At 43.6% G+C, this 17,408-nt stretch overlaps 1 protein-coding gene across 1 annotated transcript in view; it reads left to right on the forward strand.

Moving 5' to 3' along the window:
- The first annotated feature begins 4,537 nt into the window (after positions 1–4,537).
- The window catches only part of LOC121586754 (gamma-aminobutyric acid type B receptor subunit 2), a 382,125-nt gene continuing 369,254 nt past the window's right edge, over positions 4,538–17,408 (forward strand). The window contains exon 1 of the mRNA XM_041903715.2: positions 4,538–5,694. Within this exon, the coding sequence (XP_041759649.1) occupies positions 5,383–5,694 (312 nt within the window). The 5' untranslated portion in view covers positions 4,538–5,382. The remainder of the gene's footprint in view (positions 5,695–17,408) is intronic.

The following is a 17,408-nucleotide window of genomic DNA, read 5'->3' on the forward strand; positions in this document are numbered from 1 at the left end:
GGGGTACTTGAGAAGAATCATGAGACCATAGGCCTACTGGTAAAATGCACATGAGGGGGTACTTCAGTGGTACTCTGGGCAGAGCAAAATTCAGTGGGTGGTACAGTAACCGGAAAAGGCTTAAGGTGTCTAATTCAGTGCCATGGAGAGCGCAGTGGTACATGACGTGGAGAGCGTCATCCTGCATCTTTATCCCTCAGAAACTCGAGTCAAACGGGACAACAAAATCCTTTTTGTCAGAGTGTACCTTCAATAAGTTTTGTGTTTTCAATTCAATGAGCAGACATTTTAATGCAGTGCCCACCAAAGTCAAAGTCACAATTAGGTTGCCCATACTGTATGAGGGAATGAGGGAATAATCGTCTTGAAGATGCTAGGTGGCAGTGTTTATTTAACAAGGCTTTAATAACCCCATTACCTGCTGCTGATCGGTCCATAACATGCATTGGTTTGTGTCTCTGACACTTTCGTGGCATTCGACATTCTCTTCTGCTCTCATATTTTAGATAATTTATGAGTTTACAAACCGGCATTGACGGCGCTTCTGTAAAGGAATCCATCGATTGCCTATCTTGTGATTCAACATATTCAATATAAACCATTTTGAAATGTACTGCATATGCTATGTTTATATAGCCTACATAATATACAGTAAGCAATAATTTTTGCCATAGGCTACCATAGTCATGGTAAATTATTTTAAGTTCATGCAGACGCACAGGAGGTTGGTGGCACCTTAACTGGGAGGACGGGCTCTTGGTAATGTCTGGAGCTGAATGAGTGGAATGGTATCAAATACATCAAACACATGGTTTCCAGGTGTTTGATGCCATTCCATCTGCTCCTTTCCAGCCATTATTATGAGCCGTCCTCCCCTCAGCAGACTCCTGTGATACAGAGGCTATGTTTTCATGCATGCAACCTGGACTAAGGAGTAGACGTAACATAGTACAAGTAAATCCGGGACACTCCAATGAGTATGATACGCTACGTTTTGTATGGTATGTATTAATTTGTGGATGTCCATCATCCATTTCGTATGATATATTACCAATTACAATTTGTATGATGCGTTACGAGTTGCAATTCGTACAATATCTTACGAATTGCAATTCGTACAATATGTTGCAAATTCCAATTTGTTGTTGCTAACGTTAGCTAGGTGGCTAGGTGGCTAACGATAACATTAGTTAGGTGGCTAATGTTATCTAGGCTAGGTGTTAGAGGTTAAGGTTAGGATTAGGAATTAGGGTAAAATGTTAAGGTTAAGGTTAGCTAACATGCTAAGTAGTTGCAAAGTAGTGAGTAACTGCAAAGTTGCTAATTAGTTAAAATGCTAAAGTTGTCCGTGATGAAATTCGAACACGCACCCTTTGGGTTGCTAGACGTTTGCGTTATACGCCTACCCATCCACACCGACCAACCACCCTACTTCTTTGCCTTAAGTAACTTTCAGTCTTATATACAGTGGGGGAAAAAAGTATTTAGTCAGCCACCAATTGTGCAAGTTCTCCCACTTAAAAAGATGAGAGAGGCCTGTAATTTTCATCATAGGTACACGTCAACTATGACAGACAAAATGAGGAAAAAAAATCCTGAAAATCACATTGTAGGATTTTTAATGAATTTATTTGCAAATTATGGTGGAAAATAAGTATTTGGTCAATAACAAAAGTTTCTCAATACTTTGTTATATACCCTTTGTTGGCAATGACACAGGTCAAACGTTTTCTGTAAGTCTTCACAAGGTTTTCACACACTGTTGCTGGTATTTTGGCCCATTCCTCCATGCAGATCTCCTCTAGAGCAGTGATGTTTTGGGGCTGTCGCTGGGCAACACAGACTTTCAACTCCCTCCAAAGATTTTCTATGGGGTTGAGATCTGGAGACTGGCTAGGCCACTCCAGGACCTTGAAATGCTTCTTACGAAGCCACTCCTTCATTGCCCGGGCGGTGTGTTTGGGATCATTGTCATGCTGAAAGACCCAGCCACGTTTCATCTTCAATGCCCTTGCTGATGGAAGGAGGTTTTCACTCAAAATCTCACGATACATGGCCCCATTCATTCTTTCCTTTACACAGATCAGTCGTCATGGTCCCTTTGCAGAAAAACAGCCCCAAAGCATGATTTTTCCACCCCCATGCTTCACAGTAGGTATGGTGTTCTTTGGATGCAACTCAGCATTCTTTGTCCTCCAAACACGACGAGTTGAGTTTTTACCAAAAAGTTCTATTTTGGTTTCATCTGACCATATGACATTCTCCCAATCCTCTTCTGAATCATCCAAATGCACTCTAGCAAACTTCAGACGGGCCTGGACATGTACTGGCTTAAGCAGGGGGACACGTCTGGCACTGCAGGATTTGAGTCCCTGGCGGCGTAGTGTGTTACTGATGGTAGGCTTTGTTACTTTGGTCCCAGCTCTCTGCAGGTCATTCACTAGGTCCCCCAGTGTGGTTCTGGGATTTTTGCTCACCATTCTTGTGATCATTTTGACCCCACGGGGTGAGATCTTGCGTGGAGCCCCAGATCGAGGGAGATTATCAGTGGTCTTGTATGTCTTCCATTTCCTAATAATTGCTCCCACAGTTGATTTCTTCAAACCAAGCTGCTTACCTATTGCAGATTCAGTCTTCCCAGCCTGGTGCAGGTCTACAATTTTGTTTCTGGTGTCCTTTGACAGCTCTTTGGTCTTGGCCATAGTGGAGTTTGGAGTGTGACTGTTTGAGGTTGTGGACAGGTGACTTTTATACTGATAACAAGTTCAAACAGGTGCCATTAATACAGGTAACGAGTGGAGGACAGAGGAGCCTCTTAAAGAAGAAGTTACAGGTCTGTGAGAGCCAGAAATCTTGCTTGTTTGTAGGTGACCAAATACTTATTTTCCACCATAATTTGCAAATAAATTCATAAAAAATCCTACAATGTGATTTTCAGGATTTTTTTTCCTCAATTTGTCTGTCATAGTTGACGTGTACCTATGATGAAAATTACAGGCCTCTCTCATCTTTTTAAGTGGGAGAACTTGCACAATTGGTGGCTGACTAAATACTTTTTTCCCCCACTGTAACCATACCAAAGGTAACATATCATACTAATTTGAGTGTCCTGGATTTACGTTTATTATGTTGTGCCTACTCTATGAGACCAGGGTGGTTTTAAGATGTAGGCTAGCCCATTGAGCCACATACAATATATATACAAAAGTATGTGGACACCCCTTCAAATTAGTGGATTTGGCTATTTCAGCTACACCCATTGCAGACAGGTGTATAAAATTGAGCACTCAGCCATGCAATCTCCATAGACAAACATTGGCAGTAGAATGGCCTTACTGAAGAGCTCAGTAACTTTCAACGTGGCACCGTCATAGGATGCCACCTTTCCAGCAAGTCAGTTCGTAAAATTTCTGCATAAGTGCTGTTATTGTGAAGTGGAAACGTCTAAGAGCAACAACGGCTCAGCCGTGAAGTGGTAGGCCACACAAGCTCACAGAACAGAACTGCCAAGTGCTGAAGCTTGTAAAAAATCGCCTGTCCTCAGTTGCAAAACTCACTACAGAGTTCCAAACTGCCTCTGGAAGCAACTTCAGCACGATAACTGTTTGTCGGGAGCTTCATGAAATGGGTTTCCATGGCTGAGCAGCCGCACACAAGCCTAAGATCACCATGCGCAATGCCAAATGTCGGCTGGAGTGGTGTAAAGCTTGCCGACATTGGACTCTGGAGCAGTAGGAACGCATCTTTTGGAGTGATGAATCACGCTTCACCCTCTGGCAGTCCGACGGACTAATCTGGGTTTGGAGGATGCCAGGAGAACGCTACCAGCCCCAATGCATAGTGCCAACTGTAAAGTTTAGTGGGAGGAGGAATAATGGTCTGGGGCTGTTTTTCATGGTTCGGGCTAGGCCCTTTAGTTCCAGTGAAGGGAAATCTTAACGCTACAGCATACAATGACATTCTAGACGATTCTGTGCTTCCAACTTTGTGGCAACAGTTTGGGGAAGGCCCTTTCCTGTTTAAGCATGACAATGCCCCCGTGCACAAAGCGAGGTCCATACAGAAATGGTTTGTCGAGATTGGTGTAGAAGAACTTGACTGGCCTGCACAGAGCCCTGACCTCAACTCCATCGAACACCTTTGGGATGAATTGGAACGCCGACTGCGAGCCAGGCCTAATAGCCCAACATCAGTGCCAGACCTCACTAATTGCAGCAAAGGGGGGACCAACTCCATATTAATGCTCATGTTTTTGGAATGAGATGTTCGATGAGCAGGTGTCCACATACTTTTGGTCATGTAGTGAATCAGGCTACACTCTTGTATGTTTGAAACCCTGTCTCTCTGCTAAACACGAACGCCCATTAAATCACCTTTGCCTGTCAGGCAGCTGATGCTTACACAAGAGCTTGCACCATCCATTCCCTCCTCTGAGTCCCCCTCCCTCCCTCCCTCCCTCCCTCCCTCCCTCCCTCCCTTTCTCTCTCTATCTCGCTGTCTTGCTTTTTCCACATCTCTTTCGCTGCTCCCACTCGTGCGCGCTCTGAGCAGCAGCAGACAGCGCTAAATAAGTGAAGCCTTTTTCAGAAGCAATCAGGCAGCCGCAGCCTCAGCGTCGTCGGCAGCTAGCACACACACTCTGGACGCGCTGCAATCAAGATTGCTTTGAATATTCTCTATTTAGGCTCTCTTAACCAGAACAATTTCCGTATTCTCTTCGATCTGAATAGGCTACATATTGTAGTGCGCTGGCACGGATGTTCTATTAGGCTTCTCTGCTGTCTCTTGGCTGGGGAAAATACTCGGGAGGTGAATTTGTATCCAACTGTCAACGAGAGTGGATGACTCTGGTCGACCTCTGTCATCTTGAAGTTGTCTTATTTGGGGTTTTTGAGCATCCTACGGACTGTGAATTGTGATGTTCTTGTGCCATTGTCGCGCTGGTTCCCCAGGTTGAAGATAGTGTTTGAGTTGGAGAGATTTTAACGCGGAGACCTTGTGCATCACGGAGACCAGGAGGAGAGAGAGAACCGTCAGCGCCAATAACACCTTCTGCAAGAGAACGGGTCTCCGTTTCTTCCATATATGGTGCAACACCAAAACTGGACACTCGGAATAAGCCTACAGAAAACCTGTCATCGATAATAAATCTGTTTTAAATTCGTTGTGATAGGCTACAATCGGGTTCAGGTTGCTCGCTGCGGTTGAACCCCCTACCTAGGCTACGGTTGCTGTTTCACTGTTTGGACCATTTTAATATACACTACTATATTTCCCTCTCGGGTGGATTGTTTGACCACCTCGAAAGACCCCGAATTTGCGATGCCTGAGCAGTGAGACCTCGGTGGGATCTGATTTGGTCGTCCTGCACGCCACGGTAGCATGGCCCCGTCCCGAAGGCACTGCGGATGGGAGATGACGCCTCTGTCGGGATGCCTGCTCCTGTCCATCTTGGCGTTTCAACCTGCGCTAGCCAAGGTCTGCAATGACTATTCGAGGCACGGTCAGGACAACAGCTGGTTCTCGGGGGATGATGAGAAGTTGCCCATCATGGTGCTCATGCCGATGAATGAGTCGGCGCTGATGAGCAGCATTAGTCAGGGCATCGAGCCCGCAGTCCAACTGGCCATCCAGCACATACGAGAGTCACAGAATTACAAGTTTTCACTCATCACTAAAATCTACGACACCGAGGTAAACTCATTCATCAACTCTGCCCCATGTCCTTGGTAGCATAGGCTACATGTGCTTTCGCTTTGGGTTGGGGGGTGTTTGTTCGTGTGTGTGTGTGGGGGTGTGAGGGGGTGTAGGCGACACAGCCCGGCAGGCAGCGCTCACAGGCAGCGCTTCCATTTGGAAATAGTTGGTAGGCCTACATCATCTGCGCATTGTTCCACAACTTGTTTTTATTTTCGTATAATCCCTGGAGATAGTCCGCTGTTGCGTTATTTTACGCCTGCAACGTTAGGCTACTGTTGCATTAACACAGGAGCATACACTATCGGATGTTGTCATTACATTTTGTTGTCATTAAATGTTGACACATTTTGTCATCATCAATTCATGAGCAAAAGGAACATTTCAGGTTAATTTGCGGTGGTTGGAGTAGGTGTCGCGCACGTGCAACAAGCTCGTGATCAAATCAAAACAATATTCCATACCTGGCGTCTTCACAACGCCAGTCATAATGAACGCCAGTCATTATGGTCGTCACTAGTTAACTTAGCCACAAAGTCATAAACTCTGCATATTTCTATCTTCTTAAAATGTGTTTTTAAACCTAACCCTAATCTTAACTCTAACCGTAACCACACTGCTAACCTTATGCATAACCCTAACCTTAAATTAAGACTAAAACACCCATTTTTGTTTTCATGAATTTTTACAATAGGCTATAGCCAATTTTGACGTTGTGGCTGTGGTAACTAGCGGAACGATATAAGTAGTACTTTCAGGTATTTCTCCTTAAGTACTTTACACCACTGGGCACAGGAGCCTATCAAGATTGATTTAGCTGATGGTTAAATTTGAAATAAATATTATGGCTATAATAACTGAACAAGGTAGGTTATCATAAAACAGCTTGAACCAGTATCTGTGCGGTAGGGACTTCTCTAACGCCCAGAAAGCTCCAATTCAAACACCCATTCACCAGCTCTGCAAACATTATAATATCAAAATACGTTCGTTGATCACCAAATATGGAGTTTCACTGAGCAACTATCTTCATTTACTCCCGTTATGGCCAGTATATAGAAAGTTCTAAATAAAAACGTACAAGCAACCGAAAAAACAATGCCTCTTCGGCACCTCCAATGTATTGAGCTGTTTAAATGGGATTTCCACCGCCATTTCTCACATAATTAATATTGTACGAATTGCAATTCATAACATATCATACTAAATGAAGTGTCTCGGATTTATGTACAGAATAATACGAAATGCTCTGGGACCAGGTTGGGTGCACGGGCATGGCCTAGCAGCCATTGATTGAGGAGGCGAGAGAGGTGATATCGAGGATATGATATAAAAATCACGTTACCTTGTCAACGTAGAAGCAGGTTGAAGGTCAGAGTCCAAAACTGCGGTGTTCACTCGAGCTGATTTAATTGATGAGGTTTGAGGTGAATGGTCTCAGGTATCTTCATTGAGGAAACACGTTTGCAAAACGATCGATGTGACTGATTCCGTTGTGAATTAAGCAGTTAAAATTACCCAGGTGTTAATTGATCTGTTTCAACTGATTTGTCAGGCTGCATTCTATAGCTGCCAGCATTTAGGTAGTTATTGCACTATTTATTTATTGACTTATAAGACCCATCTCGGTGATAAGCACTCTAGTCAGGTTGAAAAGTGGAGGAATGCTGTCACAGAACACAAAAAATAGGTTGCGTCCTTACTCCAAAATTACACCCTGTTCACTATAAAGCGAACTGCTTTTTCAAATGCATAAAGGCACAGGTGTTTCCTTGCTGCTGTGAAAAAAGTTAAAACAACAGTATAATCTGTCTGACAGCAGCAGGACAGTGATAAGTGGTCACGAATGGCATACAGCATGCAAGTCCTAGAATCCACTCTTCCCATAGGATTAAATATACTACTGACATATTTCCCCTGGGTGAAATATGAGCTGAAACGAGAGGTCAGTTGATCGGTCAGTTGGACATCCATCCTGGGGATGGATGAATTAAGTAATGAATGAATTAATGGATGGATGGATGGATGGATGATTGATGAGTTTAATCCTATAATGGCCAAAGTGCCCATTGAGTTCAAATGGTAACATTTTTGTATTCAGAATGTACTAATCAAGATATAAGATTTTCATATATTTCTCAGGAAATATATCTAAGTAAGCAATATTGTCATGGAGGAGTGATTAACAGACATTTCAGACATTTCCTATGAGTGAAAAACAAGACAAGGGAAGCATGTGTATTGGTGTTATTAACAGCTGTCAGGATGAAGATTCTTGCCAAGGACAGCCATTTACAAGCAGTTGGAAGCCTTTTATTTGTCACAAATCCTGCCACCGCATGATATTCAACAGGGGGGGAAAAAGACTGCTCAAAAGTGCAAATTACTATCCATGGTCTAAATAGTAATTATATATATTTTTTAGAATGAACACATATAAAATAGAAAAACAAGGGAGCATCAGCATGACTGAATAAACAGTATATCTAGTGTACTTGAATGCATGCAAGTATCTCTGTTATTGATTTTATGACTGTCTTAATTCTATTAATCATGGATGGACACCTGTTAGGACGGTGGACACAGTTTAAGCTTTAGACTCAGCAGAGTGGTGAAGGGAAGGGTGTGTTATGGAATACCATACGTTACAGGTTCATAATTACGTCATCTTTTCTCTCCCTCTTTCTCTCTGTCTCTCACACACAGATACTTGCATGCATGTGCGTGCATAAACTCTCTCTCTCTCTCTCTCTCTCTCTCTCTCTCTCTCTCTCTCTCTCTCTCTCTCTCTCTCTCTCTCTCTCTCTCTCTCTCTCTCTCTCTCTCTCTCTCTCTCTCTCTCTCTCTCTCTCTGTTTTATGCACACAGCAGAAGCAGTAGTACCAGGAGGGTGGTGTGGTGTGGTGTGGCGTGGCGTGGTGTGGCGTGGCGTGGTGTGGTGTGGCGTGGCGTGGTGTGGCGTGGCGTGGTGTGGTGTGGCGTGGTGTGGTGTGGCGTGGCTTGGCTTGGCTTGGCGTGGCGTGGCGTGGCGTGGTGTGGCGTGGCGTGGCGTGGCGTGGCTTGGCGTGGCGTGGCGTGGTGTGGCGTGATGTGGTATGGTGTGGTGTGCGTGTAGCCCCGTGTATGTGTGGCCCCGTGTAGCTCAGTTGGTAGAGCATGGCTCTTGCAACGCCAGGGTTGTGGGTTCGATTCCCACGGGGGGCCAGTCTAAAAAAAATTATGCACTAACTGTAAGTCGCTCTGGGATGGGGAACTACACTGCAAGCAGTTGGGATCAGATGGCCATTGGGGATGGAGGAGAAGTGTGAACTTGGGGATATGGAGATCATGTCCAAACTCCCCTAACACCTCTGAGGTAAATGGAGTATAGCTAAGAGGTGCTGTCTGGCCTGTGGTTCAAAGTGTTAGCTGAGAGAATGAGGATGTAGTCAGTGGATTGAGGGTTTTCTGGTCTGATCTGATCTGATCTGCAGTTGGCAGGACCTCTGTGTGCTGAGCAGCCATCTTCTAGTAGGAACACAGAGGCTGAGTCCCAAATGGCTCCCTTTTTGTGCACTACCTTTGACCAAAGGTCTAAAGTAGTGCACTATATAGAGAATAGGGTGCCATTTAGAACATATATATATACTGTGGTTCAGACATGGAGTGGTAGAGTCAGACAACATGGTAATGCTGCTAGTTCATTGTCACAGGGACCATCATCAGACCCCTGGGTAAAAACTCACTATAGCGACAGAGGCAGGTAGAGCTGCTATCTGCTGTTGTCTGTCTCGATGCACCATGCATAACTGAGTATCCATGTTTAAATCTATATGTATTCACCGTAACATAAGCATAACTCAGTCTATGTACATACAGTGGCTTGCGAAAGTACTCACCCCCCTTGGCATTTTTCCTATTTTGTTGCCTTACAACCTGGCATTAAAATATATTTTTTGGGGGGTTTGTATCATTTGATTTACACAACATGCCTACCACTTTGAAGATGCAAAATAATTGTTTTTGTGAAACAAACAAGAAATAAGACAAAAAAACAGAAAACTTTAGCGTGCATAACTATTCACCCTCCAAAGTCAATACTTTGTAGAGCCACCTTTGGCAGCAATTACAGCTGCAAGTCTCTTGGGGTATGTCTCTATAAGCTTGGCACATCTAGCCACTGGGATTTTTGACCATTCCTCAAGGCAAAACTGCTCCAGCTCCTTCAAGTTGGAAGGGTTCCGCTGGTGTACAGCAATCTTTAAGTCATACCACAGATTCTCAATTGGATTGAGGTCTGGGCTTTGACCAGGCCATTCCAAGACATTTAAATGTTTCCCCTTAAACCACTCAAGTGTTGCTTTAGCAGTATGCTTAGGGTCATTGTCCTGCTGGAAGGTGAACCTCAATCCCAGTCTCAAATCTCTGGAAGACTGAAACAGGTTTCCCTCAAGAATTTCCCTGTATTTAGCGCCATCCATCATTCCTTCAATTCTGACCAGTTTCCCAGTCCCTGCCGATGAAAAACATCCCCACAGCATGATGCTGCCACCACCATGCTTTACTGTGGGGATGGTGTTCTCGGGGTGATGAGACGTGTTGAGTTTGCGCCAGACATAGCGTTGTCCTTGATGGCCAAAAAGCTCAATTTTAGTCTCATCTGACCAGAGTACCTTCTTCCATATGTTTGGGGAGTCTCCCACATGCCTTTTGGCGAACACCAAACATGTTAGCTTATTATTATTTTTTGAGCAATGGCTTTTTTCTGACCACTCTTCTGTAAAGCCCAGCTCTGTGGAATGTACGGCTTAAAGTGGTCCTGTGGACAGATACTCCAATCTCCGCTGTGGAGCTTTGCAGCTCCTTCAGGGTTATTTTTGGTCTCTTTGTTGCCTCTCTGATTAACGCCCTCCTTGCCTGGTCCGTGAGTTTTGGTGGGCGGCCCTCTCTTGGCAGGTTTGTTGTGGTGCCATATTATTTCCATTTTTGAATAATGGAAATGGTGCTCTGTGGGATGTTCAAAGTTTCTGATATTTTTTTATAACCCAACCCTGATCTGTACTTACCACAACTTTGTCCCTGACCTGTTTGGAGAGCTCCTTGGTCTTCATGGTGCCGCTTGCTTGGTGGTGCCCCTTGCTTAGTGGTGTTGCAGATTCTGGGGCCTTTCAGAACAGGTGTATATATACTGAGATCATGTGACAGATCATGTGACACTTTGATTGCACACAGGTGGACTTTATTTAACTAATTATGTGACTTCTGAAGGTAATTGGTTGCACCAGATCTTATTTAGGGGCTTCATAGCAAAGGGGGTGAATACATATGCACGCACCACTTTTTAGTGATTTATGTTAAAAAAAAATTTAACAAGTTATTTTTTTCATTTCACTTCACCAATTTTGACTATTTTGTGTATGTCCATTACATGAAATCCAAATAAAAATCCATTTAAATTACAGGTTGTAATGCAACAAAATAGGAAAAACGCCAAGAGGGATGAATACTTTTGCAAGGCACTGTACACTATATACTGTATACAAAGGTATGTGGACACCACTTCAAAATAGTCGATTCGGTTATTTCAGCCACACCCGTTGCTGACAGGTGTATAAAACCGAGCACACAGCCATGCAATCTCCATAGACAAACATTGGCAGTAGAATGGCCTTACTGAAGAGCTCAGTGACTTTCAATGTTTACATGTTAGCCAGGATACCTCTTAGGGAAATTGGATTAATATGTGCATCTCGTCTTACACGGCAAACCCATACAGCATTGTTTTCTCCTGCGGTGTGAATGATCGCTATTGATTTGAAATCTATACCTTCTGGATTGGAACTGCGGGGTGAATGTGGGGTGACTTGCCGGTGGGTTGTATTACTCAGGGTTAGAGGCTGGGGCTAACATAAGGAGATGATGAAACAGGAGTGAGACTTCACAGATGGGGAGACACACGGAATCTAAATCCATTCATTAGCCCCCCTCAGGAGGAATAAGAGGAGATGTGGCCTGAGTCCCAAATGTCTCCCTATTCCCTACATAGTGCACTACTTTTGACTAAGGTTCTGGTCAACAGTAATGCATTATGTCAATCATTATGTAGGGAATAGGGTGACATTTGGGATGCAACCCGTGATTTATACATCTCACTCCTCTCCCTCTTACAGAGATTCAACCCCTTGTGTTGTCATTCATGGGGGATGTAGCTCAGTTGGTAGAGTGTAGTTGGTCCCCTGTAGCTCAGTTGGTAGAGCATGGCGTTTGCAACGCCAGAGTTGTGGGTTCGTTTCCCACGGGGGGCCAGTATGAAAGAAAATGAATGCACTCACTAACTGTAAGTCGCTCTGGATAAGAGCGTCTGCTAAATGACTAAAATGTAAATGTAAAGGATTAACATAGGAGAATAAGGGGTTATTTCATCTTGAATGCCTGCGCAACAAGCCAGCTGTTGTGTGTTGTTGCTCATTATAAGCCCCCAGTCTGGGATAGAAAAACTACTGTATCAATGTACTATACTGTAAGTATCTCTTATCTGTTCTGTTGTGTCTCTAGTATTTCTAGAATAGAGGAATTAAAGAGATGCAGTTGTTTAAATACCCGATCAATGTTACCACAAAGACATTTAGCTAGATTTGATCCTGCTTGTGTAAACCAGTTATTCATGTGTTTATTTTTAGTAAGAGGCCATTGTAGTCATGAGATACCATTGGCCTCATATAACCATGTACAGCAACATGACCGGTGTTTGAAAGATAATCCACAGTCCAGCTATAGGCTGGCCCTGTGCTTCTGAGAGGAACTAATGCTGCGTGATGTCACAGTTCTATACACTTTGCAGGAGCCCCCATGGTGCAACAGTATGTGGCCTTGATATGTTTGACATATATATGCTTTGGGGTCTCTTTTTGTCACAATAAGTAATACTTTTCCATTTCTAGGATAGGCCTATTGGGTTTAATTCAAATTTAATTTTACCCCCTTTTTTGATCGTCTCATAGCTGCAACTCCCCAATGGGCTCAGGAGGCAAAGGTCAAGTCACGTGTTCTCCGAAACATGACCCGCCAAACCACACTTGTTAACCCCCGCCTGCTTAACCCAGAAGCCAGCCACACCAATGTGTTGGAGGAAACACTGCTCAACTGGCAACCAAAGTCAGCCTGCAGGCGCCCGGACCGCCACAAGAGCACGATGAGCCAAGTAAAGCCCCCCCTGTCCAAACCCTCCCCTAACCCGGACGACGCTGGGACAATTGTGCGCCACCCTATGGGACTCCCGATCACGGGCAGTTGTGATACAGCCCGGGATCGAACCCGGGTCTGTAGTGACGCCTCTAGCACTGCGATGCAGTGCCTTAGACCGCTGCGCCGCTCGGGGGGCACTACACAGCGCATTTGTTACAGAGAATGCATTTGAAAGTTCTTAACAAATAAAATAAAAGCTGAGAAATATTTATATTTTTACTTTATGTTTTCTAAATTAGGCGACAATTAAAATAGTAAAATAATAATAACATAGCAGTGGACATGACTATTGCATTCAAATAAATACAATATATAGAAATTGATCAAATAAATAAAATAGGTAGTAAAAGCTTAAGATTTTTCTTTAAAATGTTGACAGTTTCTGAGGCCCTCAGTATAGTAGTGGCACTTTGAACCACTCTGAGGTATCTAGGAATCTAGGAAAAAGTTTATATTTTTGCTCTATCACATTTTGTGCCTGCATTGGAACAGTCACACTTTCACACTTTTCTAAAATCATCATAAGAATCCAGAATGATTTGTTAGGCAGGATAGAGAATCTTCGATGGTTCGATTTTGTACAGTTTGCCAGCACATCTAACACTCTCTCTTGTCTGAAACGATTTAAACCTCCAAATTCAAACCGGCTCTCTCCGACGCTCTTCACGGAAGGGGTCTCACATGTACATGCACATGCCATATATCATTTAAACATCTCTCGTCCATTATACGCTGTAGCCTTGACCCCTGAGAGGTCAACTCTTGTCATGAGAGAGGAAGGTAAATAGGAAGAGATACTGGGGAGAAACCGCTGTGATTTGTGACGATTTGTGCTTTCTTAGCAAAGGTGTACTATGATGCTGAGGCTGGCACTGTCTATGTCCTAAATGGGACTCTATTCCCTACATAGTGCACTAGGGTGATTCCACGCCAGGACAGCCCGAAAATACAATCTCAGGTTGTTCTGGCAATTCTCACATAGAAACTTCATTGGGAGGAAGGATGTTTAACATGCTTTTTACATTTGTATCATTTTTTATTTTCTTATCATGATGAAAGTGGCCATTTTAGGATCAGTACTCCAACCCTGAGATTCTTTATGAATACAGGTTCTGTAGGAGAACTCAACCAGTAATAAGAGACAACCTATTCAACAGGAGGAAATTAGCATCCTTTCAATTCTTTTTCTGTATGAGAACTGCTGGGGCAATTCCATTTACTGATGTTAGAATCAGCAGCTTTCAATTGTATTTCCTCAATGAGGAATTCCGACTATTAAATCAAATGGTGCAGTACCAAGTCCAACACTTGATTATTATTTATAAGTAGTGTATTAGTAATCTATTACCAGTCTTTGTGTGGGGAAAACAATCCACTTTAACTAATGGTCAATTAATAGGTTACACACATTTACATTTTAGTCATTTAGCAGACGCTCTAATCCAGAATGACTTACAGTTAGTGAGTGCATGCATAAAAATAAAAATAAAAATCATACTGGCCCCCCGTGGGAATCGAACCCACAACCCTGGCGTTGCAAGTGCCATGCTCTACCAACTGAGCTACAGGGGGTCCACAGAATGCCATAATAGGCATTTCATTGGCTAATTAATATGGAGGATAAAAGTACTAAATATAAATAAATGAATATATAAATGAATAAATAATTAAATTACACATACTCAGAATGACATTTTAACATTTTACCTGGGGCGGCAGGTAGCTTAGTGGTTAAGAGCGTTGTGCCAGTAACCGAAAGGTCGCTGGTTCTAATCCCCAAGCCGACTAGGTGAAAAATCTGTCGATGTGCACTTGAGCAAGGCACTTAACCCTAATTGCTCCTGTAAGTCGCTCTGGATAAGAGCGTCTGCTAAATGACCAATTAATTAATTAAATTTAAAATAAATAAATGAATACATAATTAAATATAATATAATATGTTTACATGATTCAAGAATAAGTGCTGCATTATTACGAAATATTTTTTCATAATGTCACTTTGTTTTTAACCAATTGTATTTCCCAATGGCTTTTTTCATTAGAACATTTATCATTTCATAATTGCACCTTCTGAATTTCATGGCCTTTTTCATTAGAACATTTATAATTTCATAATGGCACCTTCTGAATTTCATGGCCTTTTTCATTTCATGGCCACTCGTTCCAAGAGATATGTAAATCAATGCCATTGGTTCAAAGTAGGCCATTGGTTCAAAGCTCTGATATATTGTTGAACAGAGTAGGGCAACACGAGATAGCCTGCCGTTGCACAATCGACTTCAGCGATATCTTTGATTTTAGCCACAATGTTTTTTAAATTATTATACAGTTGAAGTCAGAAGTTTACATACACTTAGGTTCGCGTCATTAAAACTCATTTTTTCAACCACTCCACAAATTTCTTGTTAACAAACTATAGTGTTGGCAAGTCGGTTAGGACATCTACTTTGTGCATGACACAAGTAATCTTTCCAACAATTGTTTACAGACAGATTATTTCACTTATAATTCACTGTATCACAATTCCAGTGGGACAGAAGTTTACATACACTAAGTTGACTGTGCCTTTAAACAGTTTGGAAAATTCCAGAAAAAGATGTCATGGCTTTAGAAGCTTCTGATAGGCTAATTGACATCATTTGAGTCAATTGGAGGTGTACCTGTGGATGTACACTGCTCAAATAAATAAAGGGAACACTTAAACAACACATCCTAGATCTGAATGAATGAAATAATCTTATTAAATACTTTTTTCTTTACATAGTTGAATGTGCTGACAACAAAATCACACAAAAATGATCAATGGAAATCAAATTTATCAACCCATGGAGGTCTGGATTTGGAGTCACCCTCAAAATTAAAGTGGAAAACCACACTACAGGCTGATCCAACTTTGATGTAATGTCCTTAAAACAAGTCAAAATGAGGCTCAGTAGTGTGTGTGGCCTCCACATGCCTGTATGACCTCCCTACAATGCCTGGGCATGCTCCTGATGAGGTGGCGGATGGTCTCCTGAGGGATCTCCTCCCAGACCTGGACTAAAGCATCCGCCAACTGCTGGACAGTCTGTGGTGCAATGTGGCGTTGGTGGATGGAGCGAGACATGATGTCCCAGATGTGCTCAATTGGATTCAGGTCTGGGGAATGGGCGGGCCAGTCCATAGCATCAATGCCTTCCTCTTGCAGGAACTACTGACACACTCCAGCCACATGAGGTCTAGCATTGTCTTGCATTAGGAGGAACCCAGGGCCAACCGCACCAGCATATGGTCTCACAAGGGGTCTGAGGATCTCATCTCGGTACCTAATGGCAGTCAGGCTACCTCTGGCGAGCACATGGAGGGCTGTGCGGCCCCCCAAAGAAATGCTACCCCACACCATGACTGACCCACCGCCAAACCGGTCATGCTGGAGGATGTTGCAGGCAGCAGAACGTTCTCCACGGCGTCTCCAGACTCTGTCACGTCTGTCACGTGCTCAGTGTGAACCTGCTTTCATCTGTGAAGAGCACAGGGCGCCAGTGGCGAATTTGCCAATCTTGGTGTTCTCTGGCAAATGCCAAACGTCCTGCACGGTGTTGGGCTGTAAGCACAACCCCCACCTGTGGACGTCGGGCCCTCATACCACCCTCATGGTGTCTGTTTCTGACCGTTTGAGCAGATACATGCACATTTGTGGCCTGCTGGAGGTAATTTTGCAGGGCTCTGGCAGTGCTCCCCCTGCTCCTCCTTGCACAAAGGAGGAGGTAGCGGTCCTGCTGCTGGGTTGTTGCCCTCCTACGGCCTCCTCCACGTCTCCTGATGTACTGGCCTGTCTCCTGGTAGCGCCTCCATGCTCTGGACACTACGCTGACAGACACAGCAAACCTTCTTGCCACAGCTCGCATTGATGTGCCATCCTGGATGAGCTGCACTAACTGAGCCACTTGTGTGGGTTGTAGACTCCGTCTCATGCTACCAGTAGAGTGAAAGCACCACCAGCATTCAAAAGTGACCAAAACATCAGCCAGGAAGCATAGGAACTGAGAAGTGGTCTGTGGTCACCACCTGCAGAACTACTTCTTTCTTGGGGGTGTCTTGCTAATTGCCTATAATTTCCACCTGTTGTCTATTCTATTTGCACAACAGCATGTGAAATGTATTGTCAATCAGTGTTGCTTCCTAAGTGGACAGTTTGATTTCACAGAAGTGTGATTGACTTGGAGTTACATTGTGTTGTTTAAGTATTCCCTTTATTTTTTTGAGCAGTGTATATCAACGCCTACCTTCAAACTCAGTGCCTCTTTGCTTGACATCATGGGAAAATCAAAAGAAATCAGCCAAGACCTCAGAAAAAAATGTGTAGACCTCCACAAGTCTGGTTCATCCTTGGGAGCAATTTCCAAACGCCTGAAGGTACCACATTCATCTGTACAAACAATAGTACGCAAGTATAAACACCATGGGACCACGCAGCCGTCATACTGCTCAGGAAGGAGACGAAAAGT

The sequence above is a fragment of the Coregonus clupeaformis genome, chromosome 17 (genome assembly GCF_020615455.1).
Source record: "Coregonus clupeaformis isolate EN_2021a chromosome 17, ASM2061545v1, whole genome shotgun sequence".
Classification (NCBI taxonomy): domain Eukaryota; kingdom Metazoa; phylum Chordata; class Actinopteri; order Salmoniformes; family Salmonidae; genus Coregonus; species Coregonus clupeaformis.